General features: G+C 41.7%; 1 protein-coding gene across 2 annotated transcripts in view; it reads left to right on the forward strand.

Moving 5' to 3' along the window:
• Positions 1-21116, forward strand: part of dpp6a (dipeptidyl-peptidase 6a) — a 165496-nt gene that overhangs the window by 16639 nt on the left and 127741 nt on the right. Inside the window, exon 1 of one of the 2 annotated variants that reach the window (XM_084034001.1) lies at positions 17090-17544. The exons of the other annotated variant lie outside the window; for it this stretch is intronic. Coding sequence (XP_083890127.1) covers positions 17380-17544 — 165 coding nt within the window. The 5' untranslated portion in view covers positions 17090-17379. Of the gene's footprint in view, positions 1-17089; positions 17545-21116 lie in introns of those variants that run through there. 2 annotated transcript variants of the gene reach the window in all.

The following is a 21116-nucleotide window of genomic DNA, read 5'->3' on the forward strand; positions in this document are numbered from 1 at the left end:
CCAAAATACTACTGCTAGCGAAGCCCTTTATCCTTCCGGGGTTTTTTTTTGTTGTTTGGCGTACTGGCAGTACATTTTTCCTACACGAAGAGGCCAAATCTAAATAATGATTCATCACTTTGACACGTTTCCAATAGAGCTAATATCTAGTTGGCTATAGCAAAACAAATTAGATTGTGGTGTCAGTCTTAAAGATTTAAAGAGTAATGCTTCTGTCGAGATGTACCAGTTTGCACGAATCAGAGATTAGAAGGAAATTGTTGTTTAGTAGGAGCATAGAGTTAAAAGTCTATCTGCAACAGCAGCTTTAAGAGGACCTAAGTCAAGCAAGTTATTAGATTTGCCTTTTCCACACTGAGTGTAAAGAGTAGTCACCTGTTTCCCTAAAGACCAGCAGGGAAACGCCAGCTAGAGGAGAAGGCATAGTAGAATGATTACTCCAAGAGGTTTCACAGGATGGGATGCTCCTTTACTTGTTTCATTTCCAGGATTTGTTGCTCACCATTCAGGATGGATGTCTATTGTGCTGTAGATAGCCCTGAAAGGCTTTATGATTTAAGTTCCTGGTCACAGAGGGACAGAAATCAGATTAGATTATAGGTATACGGTGACCTGGCTCCGCTCCAGTGACGAAACAAAGTGTTTGTACAGACAGCAGCATCTGTTGACTCTGAAACATTTCATCTGAACTTTAAGGATGAAAAAACCACTTGTGTCCACAAAATAATCTATCTGTATAAGAACGGACCAAGTTTTTTTGTTTTTTCATACCAAGACACATTTTTCTTTCTTTTGAAATTCAATACAGCGAAGAAAATATAATGTGAAGATCTATCTCTGGATTATGCACATTACATTTGACAATGTTGAACATATTTTTTTTTTAAGTTATTTGTAAATTGGAATTTCTCACTTTTAAATTAATCTCGCCTTGGATTTAAAATGTGATTAAAATTTTGACCAAAAAGCCAAAAGTTAAAATTGGCTTTTGACTGTAAACAGCTATAGCAATGAGAATCAGAATAGGTGTACTACTGCCAGTTTGTTTTTCATAAGGAAACATTTTTAGGGAAAAAGAGTTGGTTAATATCGGGGCTTTCCAGCTAAAAATAACTTGAAACTAAACTGCTGAACAAACAGAACATTTCCTTCCTTTGCTCTTGTATTTAATCCTCTTTAAAGTTGGATGGAATCCATTTATCTGTCCGGCGTGAAGCTCATCTGACGTGGGAGCGGATGCAGAAAAAGCACAGCGGCGTCTGACATTGTTGGGGGGAAATTACATTCCCCGACCTGCTCCCGCTGTCATTTACCTTGAGACTCAGCATGACAAGCCTTTACATTATCAAACCATATTGGCCTCTCCTGCCCGTAACACCTGATTGGCCGAGCTTGCCATTATTCATATGCTGCTGAATTGGCCTGGTGTTCGGATCAATGGTCAGACCGAGGAGTGATGCTGACCTTGGACTCATCCCCTCCCCATTCAAACCAAACTCCATAGAGGTTTGAGGGGGAGGAATTTATGAGTGCTGTAAAGTCCTCGACCTAAAGTATTTAATCTCCGCCCACGCCTGTATCTCTTCAGCATGGCATGAAATGAACTACATGTCAGTGAAGTGTGCTTGTCTCGCTCCGGTTTCACGTCTGACGAGCTGAGACTAATGGACGAGGTGCTTTGGATTAACGCCTCGGCGTTTTGGTTAAAACACCCTCTTGGCCGAGTGAGTGGTCGAGTTGTTTGTTGGTGTCGGTGAATGACTTTGCCCTTCTGCGTCAGGCAGAAGTCGGCTTTAAAGGCAATTAGTCAAAAGGAGCTCCGTCCCTCATCTTTTCCCTCTGAGACGGATTGTTTTGCGGAATGCTGTGTTGAGTTACGTTTATCTCTCTCTGCAGGCTTCTCATTAAATTCATATTTTGTTTCTGCTGTTGTTTAACAGGAGCTAAATCTCACACTGAAGGTTTGCTTTGACAAATGGAGGGTGATTGGTGAAGATGTTTTCTTACCTACAAGAAATCAGAGACAAATTGTAGATTTCTGCTGTTAGAAATGTTGGTATGTTCACATTTTAAACCTTTGATTGATTTTATTGCCGATTGTGATAAATAACGCAATAAGTTGATCAGGATCATCATAAACACAAGTGATTTTAATAAGCTTTCTAGCTCACTATCAACATACACACATATTATTTATCCTTTATTTATGGCAGGGAGAATTTGATGTGATTGTAATGATTTATTATCTTATTTAATAATATTTGATTGATGTTCACAAAAAGATGTGCATCTTATCCAGTATGTTTAAGTGCCATGTGAATCGGGATAATATCCTGGATTGCAATTATATTGGCCAGGGTAATCGTGACATGAATTTTTCATATCCCTCCATGCTGGTACACCAGTAATGTAACCCGTTCTCATTCCCAGCCATTTGTCCTTTGAGGAACGTATTAGTTGTGTTTTCTTCTTCTCTTCTACCAGATGCTTTTTTTCTGCACGGTGCTCATTGTGTAGAGTATATTTGCAGAATATTTTGTCTTTTCACAGCAGAAAACGCAACAACTCTTGTGCAAATACATGAAATGGATATAAGAATGGAGAGCAGGAGGTTGTTGCTCTCCAGCAATGATTGATTGGAGTGATTGGAGCCTGTTTTTAAGCGGAAAAAGCTTCGCCATATTGTGTTTCGGGACTTAATTCTCTTTCTGAAGTGTCACTCATTGTCCTCCTTGCATTAAAAATGAAAGATTTCCTTGTGCGTTCAACATCGGTTCCTCTTTACAGCGTACTTACTGACCCTCTTAATTGCCTCAGTACTAATTGAGATGAGCTGCAAGAGGGAAGAAAGTTGGAATCCAAGTCACAACTTTCCTCTTTTATTTTCTTGCTGTTACATTGCAGACTTCCTTCATCTTCTCAATTTCTCCCCAAAGATTCTTTTTATTTTGCTGCATGGTATCTCTGCATATGGTCTTATTCTGATATTCTGATAGTCCTATTAATTCTGATAGTCCTATTAATAACAATTCCACTAAAGTATAACAGCAACGAGTCTTTCAGACACAGGGTTTTATTATGAGCAATGGGGCAATTTGGCATAGAAGCATGTGGGTGTTCAAAGAAGGCCCATCACTTATCTAAATAGCATGAATCCTACGCTGAATGTCAAGTTATTAACTATGGCTGTAATACAAATTCAATTCTGTGCCCAGATTAAATTAGCAAAATGCTGAATTGCTTGCTAATCAAAAAAATGGAAAGCTCTCCCAAAATGGATTTGTACTGCATCACGGTAATTTTTCACCAGGGTGACTTCGAACAAGTATGTTTTCTGCTTCCTGTTTTATACCAATTGATGCTCGGATTAAATTAAAAACATATACACAAAGGCCTGCTGTGTGATTTTTACTTTAGTTTTGAATGTTTTGAAAATCAAAATAGGATTTTCGTTTCAGTCCTTCCTTAAGCAGAATAGTCTCACCTGGCTGGCTCCGGCTCCATCCAGCTTCATCTTCGTAGACAATATGTTGGAATTGCCTTCGGTGCTTCTTCAGACCTCGGGGACTTTTTTTTTTCATTTAGTCTCTTCACTCCTTTTCTTGTGATCTGGGGGAATTGAAAAGTCAGTGCTCAATAATGGAATAAATGGGTTTAAAGGGTTGGAGAAGCGTGTTGTCGTCAAGGTATTAGACACAACCCAACATACCAACATACTCACTGCCTATTAGTTTTAAGCTTTAATAACTCGTCCTATATGTTTATCTATTATGGTTGCATTTTCTGTGGATGACTTTGTCACATATGGTTGCAGAGAGAAAAAAAAAACAATTTTGACTAATTATTTTGAAAAAAAGCAAATGTGTTTACCTTAAATTAATCTCTAACACAAATACAAAAGGATTAACTTTACATTGATCAAATGTTTTGTGTCTTTGTCATAATTGGATACACAAGCGCATAATCCAACTAGGAAATCAAATGAGCAAACTAATTAAGTTACTTTAGCTTTCGTGATTGGAATGCAACTAATCACACGGTCTGTTGAATCAGTAAACCATAAAATACAAGCAATTTATATCCAGGTAGGAATGTATGGTGGATGGATGCATTTCTTTTATTTTCTTTGGCAGCAGCAGTAACAGGCCGTGTGGATCGAAACATCTGACGTTAAGGTGAAAACTGCTCGGCGGGCACCTGAGCCAGGTCTCTAGATGGACCAGATGGACCTGCTGAGTTTTTACAACATGATTACCTGAAGTGTCTTTTAGTTATTGCTGATTTTACAGTACCCGGTTATTATAATGTCACTATTTCCCCCTCAGCTGAACAGAAAACCAAGCTTCTTATTGGAGGCTCATCCGGCCAATTTCACCTCTTTTATGTCGACTGGGTCGTATTTGTTTTCCAATCTGTTACTGCCGTAAGGTTGCTTTCGCTGCTTTTGATCTTACTGCAAACCCAAACACCTCTCCCAGTTCCTTAATAACTTTCACATTAAAAGCCCTCCGGTGAGTCAGGTTTGCGTCATTTCTTCCTATCACCTTTTCCATTCAGAGGCTTTTATTGTGAAAGCTGAGGATGACGCATGCCATGACAGGAGCTTCCATCAGGAAATACAATTCAATGATCTGAATGAATTAATCATGGCATATGAATAGTATTTCAACACAAAAGCCATTGTAATGCTGCTGTCTTTTTAGTGTACATGTGTGCTTGAAGTCTGACTCTTAGAGGCATTACATTTGCAGTATTGCGACAAAAGGACCTTTGTTAAAGTTATGGAAATATCATGCTTTTAGTTAAATATCAATAAACACATTGGGTCCCAAGTGTTGGTTAAAAATAACTACTAGTCTTATGAGAATCATCAGGCACAACCGGCAGTGTCAGGACTCCATAGGGGGGATTTATCTTGCTGCTGCACAGCACAGACGACCCTCCATTACATTTCAGTCGAAGCCGCAAAGGCATTCTGTCAGTGCTTTTATTATCACATATCATCTGTTCTAATAAACCACTATATTTACTTCAATCACTCGTCCATCCTGGTTGAAATGTCTTCGTAGTATTGACGGATGAATCATCCAAACAGACTCAAATTCATGGTGTTTCACTCAAGTAGACACAAGAGGTGACAGAAGTAGAATGGAGGGGAAAAAAGACCCTGGCTAATTTGCACTCCTTGTAGGATTGTTCCACTGTTGAAGTTTTTCTACTACAGAAAGTCGTGATTGCAGTTTCAAAACTTTTCCAGGTATTATTCAAAACAGGCCGTCAGTGTTTTAATGCCACAGCTGTCCTTTGCCTTATCGTGTTGCACGGCTGCACAGTCCTGCTCTTAGCCGGCGTCTGTATCGGCAGAACTCCATTCAAAATACCAAGGAAAATAACAATGCTGCTCTTATTAGTGACCATGTGTACGGATGGAATTAGATTCTCCATTTTTTCTGCATCTGTCCAAGAATCCACTTTAATTCACATACACCAAAGAACATGTGATTTTACTGTGTTTCTCAGTGACGTGAAGGGGAAGTAAGCAGTCTGAGTGACATGTTTTATAAGAGAATGTGTCATTTAGAGCAGAATTAACTTCTTGATTCCTCTTCTCCAATCCTTAAAATGGCTACCTGAACTGCACGTCTCTGTTCTCTCTCTTGGTCACCTAACTTGTATTTCTGTCAACCTCGCCAAGGTGTTCATCAGTTGCAGCCTGTTTGTTGTTCCCATTCTTTTCCCAGACTAAATAAAAGTCCCTAATCGTTTGCAGAGTTTGACCAATATTGACCAGGCAAATTAAACTTCATGGGGGGAAACCTCCAGAACTTTCTTATCCCAAAAGTTTGTGCCGCCCTGAGTGAAATCAATCCAGGCCCAGTGACACTTTTCACTGCTTGTCATTTACTCGCTCCTGGCCCGGTTAGCGTTGGGCTAGTGTTCAACCGCTCATTTCATCTCGGCACTTTGGCTTATCGCGCTGTACCTATAAATGCTACATAAAGTCAGATTGGTCTTTGCGCCGTGCCCTGGACCAATCTCCTAAAGAGGTGGGGGGACTATTTTACGAGGTGAGATTCGTGGCACGGATATATCACCAGGGCTTTATTACAGCTTCTCACAGGGCTGATTAAATTGATCTGCAGATTGGTGGACAGCAGCACACACATCATTAAGTCAGGGACCTGCAAACAAACTCCTAGTGTACGTTACGTTGCCGACGTGTTCACGATCGAATAACTTGAGTCTTGCGAACATCATATTCCAACCACTGTGTATGAGGTTGCTTCTGTTCATAGCAGTCTGATACATTTCGACTGTTTTATCAGTGTGGACATTTTTGTCTACCTCCTGTTCTTGTGTTTCCTTCTCCCTCCATCACTCTGTCTTCCTGTCTCTTTGCGGACTTGCCAACTCTAAGCAGACACACACTCACACCTTTGCCACACTAAAGCTGTGATGGAGATGTAAAAAACGCTGTTTGGCTGCGTTTGCTGGCAGATGCCTCTCCCATGGCCAGACCGACAGATTACATTTAGATGTCCAATTTAGTTCAGGTGCTGAGCCCGCCAAAAAAACCCCCACCTAGCGTCTTGTGGAAGAGCTTATCGGTGAGGGAGAAGGGTAGGAATGAGACGGAGAAAGAATCGGGGGAGGGAGAGAGAAGACAAACACACACAGACTGTCTGCAGCTCCTACACGAGAGAGTTTAGGAGAAGACGACTTGTCTTGGAGAGACACAGACTGATAAACCCCATGAGGGAGTAGAATCAAATGAGAAAGATCGGGAGGCTGCGAAAAGTCAAAGGAGGATAGGCAGAGCGCTGTGGAGGAAAGAGGGGAGTCAGGGGTGGGGGGGGAGAGAGAGCCAGCTGGAGCGAGTGAAGCTGGGGAGCACACATTTCCAAAGAACACATCCCTGCGAATGGATCACAACGCATCAGACAGAATCCTTGTTGCTGTATGTGATTGATTGGCAAACGTGGAAGCCTGCTAGTCAGCTGTTGTGGGGTGTCTCGGACTCGAAGAAGAGGTCTCCAATTATCCTCCCACTTTAGGGGAAGCCTCCCACTCATTCAGCACTTGTCCAGAGGACTTTTCTGTATTGGGGTAGAAGGACCGAAGAAGAGGAGGAGGAAGACAAAGGTGCGTTGGAGGAACTTCTGTTGCAACTTCAGCCATGTCGATGCTAATTGCCACCCACCAGATCGATACCACCACCTCCAAAATGGTAAGCGGCGCGCACGCTGTAGTGTGTAGACTGTGGAGCCGCAGCTTTGGCTGTGACTGTAGCTTTGTGTTTGTGAGCCGTGTCTCTTCTTTATTAGTGCTATTAAGATCATGGGGTTTGCATGAAGCTAATTCACTGTAAATAGGCTTGTTTTCCTGCTACTTTTTCATGTTTTTTGCTAAATTGTTTAATTAATAATGCTCTCATATTAATGTTAATTACGTTCTGCAACCTAAGTGTATATTGGCACATACATGCAGCCAGGCAGGTTGTGTCACTGGACTGTGAGTGTGGTACAATGACGCAAGGTATGCTTTTTTTTTTTTGATGGGCCAGCGCTGTCCCTGAAGCTCTCCTTCATAACTCACTCACTATCTCTCAAGGCGACTGGCTTAGGTGGACTTTAAATCAGACTCTCCACCTGTCTTGTTAAATCAGCCTCCCTCCGCTCATCTTTCTATCTACTTTATTCTCCCCCTTCATTTGAACCCTCGGAAGCCCATCAACGCCGCGTCACATCAGTGGGTCTGATAGAATGTGGCTCGGGCCAGAAGTGATTCTTTTAGTGCTCGTGTTGGCTTGTTGGGGATGACTGGCCTGGTCTCTTACGGCACATGGGTGACACGACAATATACAAGTAATTTAGCCCACAATAATTACGCTTCGTTTTGACTGAGAGGCTACTTGTGGCCGAGGGGTCAAACAAACAAAGGACTTTCAACCAGGAGACCAGTGTTCGTGTCCCAAAGTGGCGTTATGTTGTAGTTACTTTAGCGATGCTTGTATGCTCATGTAACGCTATTTACATTTTACTTTTTCCACATACTTAGACATAAGCCCAACCGGGATGTTATTGATTTTGTTGCTTAAAACTATCAGCGGCCTTTTCATGTTAACAACCTGGCGTAAAATACATTATCATGGATTCAAGAGGTTCAGATTACCTACAGTGTAAAGGTTCAGGGTTGTGAGGCAGGTCACTTGACTAATAATAATTAATAGAATAGAACAGAGCTTACCCTGTGTATCAAAATGTGATTCCAGTGCAATTACAGCAGTGATGCAGTAAGACAGAAAAGGTGTGACGAACAAATAAGATTAATACGAAGTAGCTTCAGTAACTTGGAATACTAAACATAATATTTACATTTTCACTTAATTTTACCTGAATTAAATAACTGGACGGCCTACCCTCCTTGATACCTTCATTATGTTATTTCAGAGTGGCTTTGGAGGTCTGAAGGGAAGGGTTGTCGCTAGACTTAGGGACCCTTGCAGCTAGTGCTGCTAGCTAATTTAATTTGAAACAAATTAGCAACAATAGGCTGGTTTTTTAGGTTGGATTATTTTTAACATCTAGTTCACACTTGCTAGTTTCTCAAGATTACAAACACCAGCTTTAATTAGCTAGAATGTCACATGCAAAAGTAGACACTGTTTGAGTATAAAAAAAGACACAATTACACATTACATGCTCACGCACAGACCAAGGTGTGTGACACAAATAAAATAAAACGTAAAGAAAAAAGGCTTTTGGGAATGAGTGAAGGTTACAACTAACGGAAGCATAGGGTTAGATATGAAAATCTCAAGTTAACTAGTATCAGTATAGTCTTAATTGATAAACTATGACTAGGGTGTGTAGACGGTCCAACTTTATAATCTTGATCCTTCTGTTCTGGCTGGTAAAACCATTAAAATGTGTTTTTTAAAAAGTGCCTGCACATTTCCCATATTTGTATTATGAAGAAATCAAGCATGAGCTGCTTCATAGCTGCTGTGTTTTCCCCGTTATGCAATGGCTCTTTCAAATAGACATCAGGCAACAAATCAAGGCCATCTTTGCTGGAGTGTTCCTGAGAGGCAACATTGAGGAAGTTACTTGAGCCTCAGATTTAATGCAGAAAATCACTGATGTTCATGGTTGGCTTTACATAATCAGCTCATTGCTCAAATAAACAGGATTATTAATATGTGAGTTGTCAATTTGTGGCAATGTTATTGATTTATTTTTTGCATCACTGACAAAGGTGGCCATTGGTGCATTATTCAATTTCTGTAAATCTGTGCCAGGTACATGAGCATAGCATTAACACCTACTAAGGAGTCATATTATGGAAAAACTCATTTTTTTGTGTTGTGTTGTGCACATATATCTGGGTATAGAGTGGTAAAGTCCCGCCCCTTCCGCTAGACTCCCATGGGACCTCATTTGCTGGTCCTAGCCCCAAATTAGAAATATGTTGTATGTGACGTCACGTCGTATGTGACGTCACGTCGTCACCGTTTCTCACAGCAATTCAGTGCCGATCAAACGAAGATGCCGGTGTGTTTTGTTCCTGAATGTTCCCATTCCAGCAGGTCCAGCTGTTCATGCTTTCGGTTCTCGTCCGATGAGAAGACGAGGAATCGCTGGCTCAAACTGCTGGAAATAATTTCGATCTCACCATAGGAATACATGCATCAGAAATTCATTTTGAGGTCCCATGTACCGGAAATAGAAAGGCGGGACTTCACCACTCTATACGGAACAGAGGTTGAATCAACTGAATATATTGGGTCATTGGAAAAATATGAAGGTCGTCCCGTCATTTTGACAGACTGGAGGCCTTGTAGCACCAGTTCCGCTCTGACCACCACGGGTCACAGAGCGGCACCGGTGCTCGGCGCCACTGCTGCAGAAGGAGGGCTTGGTGTTGGATTTCCTCTGGGTAAAAAAGCTTATAGCTTGGAAGACAGTCTCTGCCTTTTTAATAAGCCTGTATCTTATTTTCATTTTAAAAGGAGAATTGTGAGGACGGGTCATACAATGATTATGACAGAAATTTGTACAACTCTTTCCAACAAGTTATACCAACCAACAAACAGTGAAACAAGAAAACCCAGTGAGTCTTTTTGTTGAATGTGATTCAACAAGTTATGAGTCATCCAGGCTCATTTGAATATATCATGAGTGAGCTCTTTGCGGGAGGGGAGGTGTATATCTCAGCTGCAGTTTAGGAAAGGGCAGTGTAATGTTTTACAGTTGGAGACATTCAGCTGAGCAGTTGCTTTTCTTCTGCTTTTCACTTCATTTACACCGACACTCTTATACCGTGACAGGTCTGAACCTCCCATCCCCTCTCGCCGTCCCCATTCAGTTTGAATCCCCGGGTCTCAGGACACAGCATTCCATCAGCTAGACACCACCAGTGCACTTTAAACAGCAATGTACTGGAACCAGTACTATCCTCCCTGGTGTCCCAGTGCCCTGGGTCAGCCCTTTGATACTCGCATATCAGATGAGTTGCAGCAGCAGCCAGGGCTGTCTGAGGGTTTTCATGTCCCAAATTTAATACAAAGCCCCCCCTTTCCCCCCTAATACCTCCCCAGGCAGACAGCACACATCACTACTCCATGTTAAGACGTCTCATTTCCCAGCTAATGTGTCTAATTCCAATCACCCAGTTACATTTAAAATGGTTTCCAGCTCATGAACTATTATCCTTGATGAAAATGCTTCACTTTAAACACTAGAGGTGCTTTACATACGTGCTAAGTAAGGAGGGGGAGGGGGGAGTGTGTAGCAGAGTGTAGGAATGTATTTTAAAGAGATTTTAATACAAATCTTATTGGGGAAAATAACACTTAAATTGGTTTACCTTAGAAATTCCACTCAGGTTTCATCCAGCGATGTGGCGGATTAGCTCTGTAAAAAATGGGGGATATATTACAGAAAAAGGCGAGATTTAGTATTGATTCTTTCTGAAATGACAGATGATTGACTGCAACACTGAGCAAAGGCTGAAATATGAATAAGTGATTTTCAGGGTGGACATTTGTCTCTGGTGCAGCTCCTCTGTGACATTTAAGTCCTACTTCTCTTCAAATAAATCAATAAATACTTTAAATCCACAGTTTTTCTGTCTTTTTTTGTGTTTTTTTTTTTTTGCTTTTACTTATTCATGCAACCTTTTCACTTTTCCAGCCCAGAATACCAAGCACACTAAAAACAGCTGAGTGGAGAAATAACTCATGTGGAATTGAATGTATAGATTTTTGTTGTTGTTGTGGTAATTGAAGTCTCGGCTATCGTCTTCTGGCCAGTTGACTTGGCCCCGAGTCAAAATTGTGACTTGATACCTCTGGTAAAACAAATTAAAAAGCTATCAGAAAATGACAGCCCGTTGTTAATAACAAAGTTTTCTTCACATTCAGAAATTCAAGGTGAGTGCATGCACTGTACGTGTGTGGCGACTTTAAATACCAGCAGTCCAGGTACAGCTTATTTATCTACACTCTCCACCCTTCCCATCCCATCTTTCCCCTCTTACACTTTTCTTTTTTTCTTTGTGCTCTTTGTTCATTTCCCCTTCGCTGATCTAACTTCAGATTTTTTTTTCTTCTTTTCCCACTGTGGTCTTGCCTCCTGTAAAGCTCATAACCTCACAGTTTTGATTTGAGGACATCTGGAGGTACAAATAATCCAAGGGCGGTTTGCAGTGTTTGCAGCAAAACAATAACAAAAACGGTGGAGTAATAAGCGAGGGAGCTGCAGCCAGACGCCTGGGTTCTTAGGGTTTTGTAAGGCTTTTCACCTGATAACTCTTTCAATGAAGGGACTGGTACAGTATTAAATCCTCAATAACAAGCAGCATGCTGAGCAGACAAACATTCGTCAAACCCACAGAACTTAAATTTAAGCTTTTAAAGATACCAAATGTGTCGGAGTGAACTTGAGGTAAATGTGTCTAGGAGCTGTAAGGTAATAACACATGATGATGTGTGGAATAAGATGATTTTAACAAAAGGTGGAACTGTATGTTGAGACTAGACTAAGAGTCTAAAGTCACTTGAATGCCTCTTTGAGGCTGTACTTTAAACTGAATGCTAACACCAGCATGCTGACATGCTCACAATTACAAGGTATGATGATGCTAAGCAGGTCATCGTATTAGCTTTGCAAAACTTGGCTGGACTTTCCGTTTAGATCATTTTTATATCTATCATAATCTTAATGGTTTCTCCAATGTTAGCAACCTCAGCTTTATTATCTGAATCATAATGTTTTTTATGATTCTTTTAAGTGTTTATAATTCCTGGTCATTGTTGGACGAAGTAGTGAAATGGCAGACAGACATCAACCCCCTCTCCCCCCCTAGAGTTCCCTTCTTAGCATTAAAAATGTGCCTTTTCTTTGGATATTTCACTCGATTCAAACGTCCTATTGCGTCAGTAAAGAGATTAGACCAGCCGATACAGAATATATATATGATAGCATGAGTAACAGCACAGATTCAACACGTAGGACATTAATCAACCTGGCGACCGTCAGCTGAGGTATTCACATTCTTCTTTCAGTCTCTGCGACTGGATTTGTTGGGTTATTGCTGAGCCGCCCAAATGACGGATCGACCCTCGGCAAACAGACTGGTCCCGTTTTGGGAAATGGCATCCAAGTCAACAGCCAAATCATGAGATAACTGAAATGCAGTTGTGTTTTTCCCCTCTTCCCTCCTGCCCTCGCATCTGCAAATACCCTTTGTGCATCTTCCACTTTATTTGCTTGATGTTTCACCCTGCCATGCTCTCACGCCCGCTCACAACACCGGGCTCTTTTCTATTTCTCCCCTTCAGCCTTCCTCCCCGCTCAATCTGTCCCTCCAAATTTCCTGGGGACTTTATCTGGCCCATTTCAAATAGGATTGGGACTCAATTTGCCATGCTTCGTGTCACTTTGCCGGAGAAATTCCACACTTGACATAGACACGTCATAAAAACTGCAGAATGAGCAAAATACGATTTGTCAAAACTTTTACCCTAACCCTTGCCATTCATCATTTCTCTGATTTTTTTGTATTTTTTCTAATCCATAACACTTTGATTCATCATGTGAGATTGGCTGCCTTGGCATTGGGCAGATGGAGGTGCCCATCAAAAAAAAAAGGGATTGGTGTTGAGGCGTTGTAGGTGGCTTCACAGTGGCAAGTGACAGCACCTATTAATTCGGCCATTTAATTTGAAGTCCAACGGCGTCGATCTCCAGCACCTTCAATCTCCCCCGTCATTCAAAACAAGTCTCCAGCCAGCGGCCACAAACACAGGCACACACAGACACACACACATAGAAGAAACATAAAGACTTTTAATGTGAAGCTGAAACTCAGCCTGGTCCTTTCCTGAGAAAGGAGCAGGTGATGGCTTACACCCTACCGCATTTAAAACTGCAGCTGCGACTTCATGGCGATACTCTGGGACAGATGTAAGGGTGTGTAAAATGACTGCAGCTGCAAATTGGGTTCCCTTGTCATAAAGTAGAAGTCCAACAGACCCAAGTATCTCGGGTAATGGCCAGATTGATCCTCCCTTCTGTGAAGCCCGGGATTGAAGGTGGAGGTTTATGGTGGTGTTCTCAGTGAGAAATGGACCGCAACAGAGAAATGTGACACCACAGTATAAATTCATGAGTTCTTTCTCCCTCTTTTTTTCTTTTCTTTGCCCCTCTCACACCTGAACCTTTGCTCCCACTGCGACTGCCTCCTCCCATCATAGCCCCAATAGGAGGATTCTTCTTCAAGGTCAAATTTGACTTATACCTCACACATTGTTGGCTGTCTCTTTCCTATCCGTCAAGTTTTCCGGGTGGATTCATTAACTCACTAAGCATGTGTGTGTGCATTCAAAGGGCCAGTGTGTTGAATGTATTGGCAGAAATGGAATTTAATGCTAATAATTTGTTTTGATTAATGTGTAATCACATGAATCTAAGACTTTCTGTTAAATTAAATAAGAGTACTATGTCTGTTACTCTTGAGTGTCTAATAAAGATGCAGTTATTTTTTGGAAAAAGCCCAGTGTGTCTCGTACAGAAGCTAAAAGGTGCCTTGTCGGTCGGTATCAAGATCTAAGGGTCATTGCCCCGGCGTCTGTATTTGTTGCCTTGGGCTGAGACCAGGTTTGCTTGGCAACCGGCAAACCCATAAAAAGCAGCAACCTCTATAATATTATTTTCCTTGTTAATGGAACTTAACTTCCATTTAATGGAACAGTGCAGCAGCCATTAGAAACAAGGACACTTGCATTGTAATAGTTCACTGACGTAGTGGAATAAGGTTGTAATAAAAGGGACAAACTGAGAAGAACTATGATAAGGTAAGAACATATAGTATGTTTTCTTCTTACTTTGGGTGAAATTACCCTTTAAATCTTGCTCTCATTAAATCATAGGCATTTTTTTTACACCGTCCAACATCAAAGATATCGATCCTCTTGTTTAATTCATGTTACTTAAAGCTTGTCAGGATGATTGACCGCCTCCCTTCGGCCGCATTAATTGCTGTCTGGCGGTCCCATAACTTAAAATATGCAGGCAGTGACACAGCTTCTGGAAATACCACGGCCAGTGACCCGGCAACTCCCACTGCCACCTTGCTGTGGCAGCTTCTGCCACACTACCTCCATTTCATGATGGAGGAAAGGATTTAGAGACTCCAAAGTAGTTTCATTCCAAGGAGGGACATGTGGCTTGAAATGTACAGCTCTGAGAGATGCGAAACTATGAATCATGGCAGTCAACAGAAGGAGCTGTCCGCTGTAAACTCACGGGTGTGCTCACATAAAATTTTAATACATTGATTTTGTTCAGCAGCACTGAGCAATTTAGTCAGAAGTAAATATGCATAAATCAGATTGCATTTATCCACTAGATGGCAGTGTCCGTCCACTGCTCCTAATTTAACTTTGGAATATCTAAGTGTGTTAAAAAGTAATGTCTTTATAGCTGTTTGTGTTTTTTCTCAGTCAAAATTCAAGTGCACAAACCGTGTTTGGCTTCCTGGAATCCTATCAGGGAAAGTTGCTCTCATGCCTGATTATTGCATGACATCTTCTTGAGAAATGCCACCGGAGCTGTCCTCTCTTTGTTCTATTGTGTGATCATGTGACGACATTTATTGTGATTGTTTTTGGTTAGCTGACTTTTTTCTGTTGTTGCTGCGTTTGTCCTCTGGAGTTTTGCGATGACCCCGCTCAGCTGATAGCTGCCAGTCTCTGGTGGGGATTAAACGACACTGCTCTCCCCTCTGCCGCCCAGCTGCAGGGCGGATCTGCTCCGGCGTCAGAGCGCCACAGCCTGCTCCATGTAACTCTTCAGGGAAGCCTTGGAGATAATCGTATTTAGTACTTCCTATGGTCTCAATCAATATGACGGGGTAATTTAATAAGGCGATATGGCAAGAGGGCGGAGACAGACTGCTGGTCCAGGAAGCGTGCTTTTATTTATTTATTTTACATTATTGATAATCATTTTGAAGATGTTCCACATATTCAGTCCACCTTAAAATGCACTGCATCAGTACCCTCAGGACGTCCTGCTGTTTGACAACCCCCCTTTTTTTCTCTTGTTAATCACATCACGACAGTGCCTGGAAATAAAATTGCATTTGCCAGAGTCTGAGATGGATTTGATGTGCAGAAACACATGGCAGCTTTCCCCCTCCCCCCTTCCTTTATGAAACCTTCCTTGGAAATCGATGGTAAAAATATTTAGCAGAAACATGGCCAAGCTGGAGTCTGTGCTATCTGTATACGTGGGTTTTGCAGCTGAGTAATCAAGTCCTGCAGTGCTCAGCTGTGTTTTAATCTCTTTAGGAAGTCAGCTTAATTGAAAGGTAAATCTGAACAGATGTGAGTTGTTTTGCTGTAGGTCGTTTCCACATGCGTTAAGCTTCCCAAAAGTAGTGTCTGTGCCTGGGACTTGTCTACTGTGTGGGTTGTGATGAGTGGATGACTTATTCTGTGGGTTTTTTTTTTTTTTAACTCTGCAAGGCTTAACACCCAGCATGCTCAGCCTGCTAGTACACAGAGGGAGGTGTGTGTGTGTGATGGAGGGCTTTAAATCCAATCAGATTACAGATTTTTGTGTGTGTAAAATGGCTCTTCTTGTGATGGGATTACATGTAAAGCTGAATGATGTGGTATCAGGCCGTCCTGCATCACACAGTCACCAGTTTGTATTGTTTTCTCTCAACTCCTTGCTTTTTATGTGAGGTAATGCTAATGTTACTGTAGTTTTTACACTCATTTCAACAACATCTGCTGTTATATCTTAATTTTCAAATGGAACACTCAATCGGCAGATTATTGATGATGAAAAATAATCAATAGTTGCAGCCCTATCCACATGTTGAGCACTATATATTACCAGGTTTAAAATGAATGGATGTTTATTTAAAAAAAAAAAAGGATTGTATGCAGCAACACAACATCTGCATTTGAAAGCACATTATTATTAAGCTTGTATTGTATATTGTCCAAACCATAAATCACCTGTAAATTGCTGTAGGCTATTAGTGGACGTAGTGGAAGGAAACAACCCCCTGCCTTCACATGGAAAACAAATTGGGTCATCTTTTCCTCACTAATCTTCTTATTTCATATGTTATGGTCAATTAAAACCTCTCCCTCAAACTTTTCCCTGTGTTGTTGTTTTATTTTGCTCCACATGGGGGCACTCTTGCTCTCTGCACGACCCGTCCATGGACTGGAAAGGGAGCAGAGATAAGAAACTAATAGAGATACTTGAGCCCACTCTATCTGCAAAGTCATGTTAAATTGAGAGCGCAAACCTCTGTAATCTGATGTGTTAATGTTGCGCTGCGTCGTTCGCAGCTGTTGGGTCTCTGTTGGCTCACTTGTAAGGCAAAGACACATTAGTCCCCGAACGTTTATCAGCGGTCACTTTGTTTCCTACCACGAGGGAGGGAAAGAGGGAGTCGGGATATCGCTCAGCCTGGCTTCTACGTCTTTCGGGTCCGGATTATGAGAGCTTTGTTCCGTCTCCAGTAAATCGCACTTGGTTCGTGTTTTTTTTTTTTTTTTTTTTTTGCATCAAGTTGGGAAAGTGTTGAAGCCGCGTCGCTGCAGCATCGGTAAGACCCGACCAGAGAGCCTGAAAGTACGTGCTCCGAATCCTGAACACCTGAGCATGGAGTGATCTTTTTCCTTCTTTTTCTTGGACTGAACTAAACCCTCATCTAATCGAAATATCTTAGCTATTCCTCGTTGACCTCCTCTAACTTTCACTCTCTTTTTTTGCATTTATTGATTGAGAACAGACTCTCCAAGTTATTCTTTTTGATTTTTTGTGTGTTGGTGTGCGCCAAATTGTCGACATGGCGTCACTGTATCAGAGATTCACCGGCAAGATCAACACAAACAAATCCTTCCCCAACCCTCCAGAGGCGAGCCATCTCCTCGGGCAAGGTGTCGAGGGGGAGAGGGGAGGAGAGAGCCAGCGAGCCCGGCTTCAGTACCGCCAGCACTGCGAGGACGAGGATGTAAGAAACGTAACGTCGTCTTCACCGTATTATTTACACAGTAATCGCCTCTGAAACGATGCATTTCTTTTAAAGCCGAATCTACTTAATGTCCCTCTGCTTTTCATTACAACTCCCCCATTTTAAAGGCGAACTTGTCAAACTTGTGCGTCACTGCATCAATTGGTTCGCTTGTCTGTCAGTGAATGACGCGTCAGTTGCGTCTCTCGTGAAGCAGAATACGCTCAGTGGCGCTGTCTAGTCACGAAATACAACGCACAAATGACACGTCAGTATTTTAACACCACGCACGACCGTTAGATGTTGATCGTGTGCTGGTTTTACATGCGTCACGGTGCTCTTTTTTCATCCATGACTATCCATTCCTGTCTTGTTTGTTGCTGTGGTAGTTTTCATGTTGTCACATTGCCTTGCAAATAGTTTGTGAAAGGGGTTTCCATATTTTTCCGCCGGGGTCACCTTTGTGTTGTAATCCATGTTTGGCCTTCCAAAGCACCTGGCTGAGCCTGAAACGTTGCCAAATCTTCGGGGAGGAAGTGCAGCCCCGCGGCGCTGTCCCTGGTGCTGAAACACTGACTCGCTCTGCAGTTGCCCTCCGCGCTGTCGCTCTCCGTGGTGCTGAAACAGTATAAATCAGCGAGGCGACGTTTATGGGGCTTTTGTCTGTTTACTCCAGAATTATAAAGCACGCTGTTGTCTTTCTTGCGAATACATTAGCGTCTTTGAATCCCCCTTCTTTGGCATCGTTATTGTCAGTTGTATTTACTGCCCGTGTGTGACTTTGAATTTTAAGGTTCTCTCTGCAAACTGAGATGGTTGAAGGTCTAAACATCCTAAATAGGGGTACGGGTGTACAGGAGAGTTTTCTTTATTACACAACATACTGAGCACATTAAATGCACTCCATATATACTATATTGCATCCTAATTTTAAATGGGATGTCCTAGATCAGTTTCCTAGTGACCTTTCCAGGATGGATTTCTGGTAGATGGATGCTATTTCACCTCTGCTGCTGTTCCTCACAGCACACTTCTGGTCTCTTTTTTTGCCCCAAAATTAGATTCTCATTTTTTATAATGTCCTTTTTCTGTAAGTGCTGAGTTTAGCTTTAATCCAGTGTCATTTTGCACGCTTGGCCTGGTTTAGTGGTTTATCCCAGAAAAGCAGAATGCAGGTCATGAATAATAATATAGGTAGGTGCATCATGTAATGTGAATTACAATTAAAGTGTTTGATGCAGCAACATATTGGTCAAAGTAATGACTGTATTATATCTATAGAAACATAGAACTGAATAGATCGCCCCCATTGTCACTGATACCCGATCCAGATATTTGAGTCAGTATTAGCTCGATATCTGATATCGAGCTAATACTGACTCCAGTATGGATGTCGGTGCATCGATAATCATCAGTCACGTCACCAGAGTGAGTGTTATATCATGCAAAGTTCCATGGGTGAATACACCAAGGAACTAATTTTTCTACACTGTTATCGGCTTATGGAATTATGACAGTCAGAGTAGACGGCTGTACAGAAATAGGCTTAAACAGCACTGCTGGAGTTTAGTGTGAGGTCATGCCGACTTGGTAGCTTGACATGTGTTTCATATTTTCAAGCATGTCAGATGAATCAGCTTCAAACTTGATAAATGTGAAGTGTTTGATTGTGCACATATTGTCTTAACACGAGGTCCAGATTGGAAGTGAGTGTTGCGTTACGTTTTTATGTGGTAAAGTCCGGATCTGACGAAGCATCCACATCCATGTTTGCTGTCTGTTGTTTGTACCCAAAATAAAAATCTCATCAAATCACCATGTTGCAAGCAATAACACTGCAGACTGTTTGGTTGGATTTTGTTGTCTATAAAGGGTGCCACAGGGTTTGGAAAATGTTCAATTAGAACGTGACAGGACTGATCCAGGAAGGCCAGCTACAGGATGATAACACCTTTGCTGCTATTATAATTGCTAATAAAAAAAATTGCGAGCTACAAAAACTTGAAAACTGTTGTTTGCCTACTGCTTGTACTTGACAATGCTTGTTATGTTTAGGAACTGCAGGACAGGCTGAGAAGTGAGGGAGGGTGAGGGAGTTAATGGGTTGAATAGTTTGCCTCCATTTCGCAGATATACCACACCTCAAACGTGCAGCTATCTGTTGACATGTATAAATATAACCGTATATTTTTATGGTGGGAGTGAAGGTGGAGTGGCTTACTTTTGTCTTTTCTCAAGACAAAGTGATTCTGCTTTCCCAACATAAACTGTAAAAAACCCAGTAAAGTATTTTCTACTATCATTATTGTGACTGTTGTGTTCTTGAGGTTGCGTCAGTTGAGATTGAGGAACATTTATGATTTCTTTTAGCTTGTTTTACCTTGGTAAGAGCAATGACATAGAAGGTGCGTTTGCAGGTAGAATACTTTTGACATGTTAAGGAAATCAATCTGGACATATAACTCTTCGTCTTTGTAAAATGTAGTCCCATTTAAGACAAAAATCTTTTGTCATGTTAATAACTTGTCAAAAAATTCTACTATATGAATGATAATCATAAAGTCATACGTTGTTTTTTAGTATGTTCTGACATTGTTAACTTCCATCAAACATTTTATTTATATGTTTGTGTGCTTTCATATTTAAAGTGCTCCCTACCCAAGCATCTGTGTTCCAGCTATGCTAGCTTGTTTTGCAATCTCTAGTGCAGTACGGTGTGGTGCAGGAGCTAAAACTCTGGTTGAGGTGTACATGAATATAACATGAGGTTGATTTATTGACCAGTGGTCCTGTCGTTGTGCTTGTTGGTGCAGAGAACTGCAACATGATCTGAAATCAATACAAACAGTGATGTATAGTCCCTATTCATCAAGTTGAGAGCGTGGCGGCGGATAGAAGAAGTGCTTTGTCAGGTATAACAAGTTTTGAATACCGGATTGTGCCGTGATTATTGCAAGGCAAAGATGTGATGATGTCATCCCTGTCCCATTCTTTCATTGGTGTAGTTTGTAGGTGTTGTTACTGTACTTGCTCTACACATTTAATATGCACAATACATCCACATATACTGTATCCATATAGCACTCACATCCTGCCTAGTCCTCTCCTTTTTTTAATGTCAATCCAAGCTTTGGCATCTATCCAGCTGTGTGGCCTTAATGAGAGTCTGGTGGAGGTGACATTTACATCATGCTGTGTGGTTGAGAACTAAAGCCCACTGGGATGAAGAGCTCATCCACTGGCTCAGCCTCCCTGCAGGGCCATCACACAGCCCTGCTTTGCCACTTCAAAACTTTATCCACCTTTTTCTCCTCAGCTGCCACTCTCTCCTTAAGCCTCCGATATGCTTTCCCCACAAGGACAGCTGCACGGACACGTGCTGACGGGGTTATCATGATGAGAAGACGTTTGGATCTTTTGTACTTGATTCTGCATTTTTCTCCATCCATCCGCGTCCATGTTGTTAGAAAAGGTTGATGTGCGCTGACAGGCGCACAAAAGCCCCGCAAAGGGCCATGTCGGATGGTCTGATGTCACAAGGGACGATATAGGATTTTTTGCAGTAATGATAA

Source organism: Eutrigla gurnardus (assembly GCF_963514095.1).
Source record: "Eutrigla gurnardus genome assembly, chromosome: 18".
Lineage (NCBI taxonomy): Eukaryota > Metazoa > Chordata > Actinopteri > Perciformes > Triglidae > Eutrigla > Eutrigla gurnardus.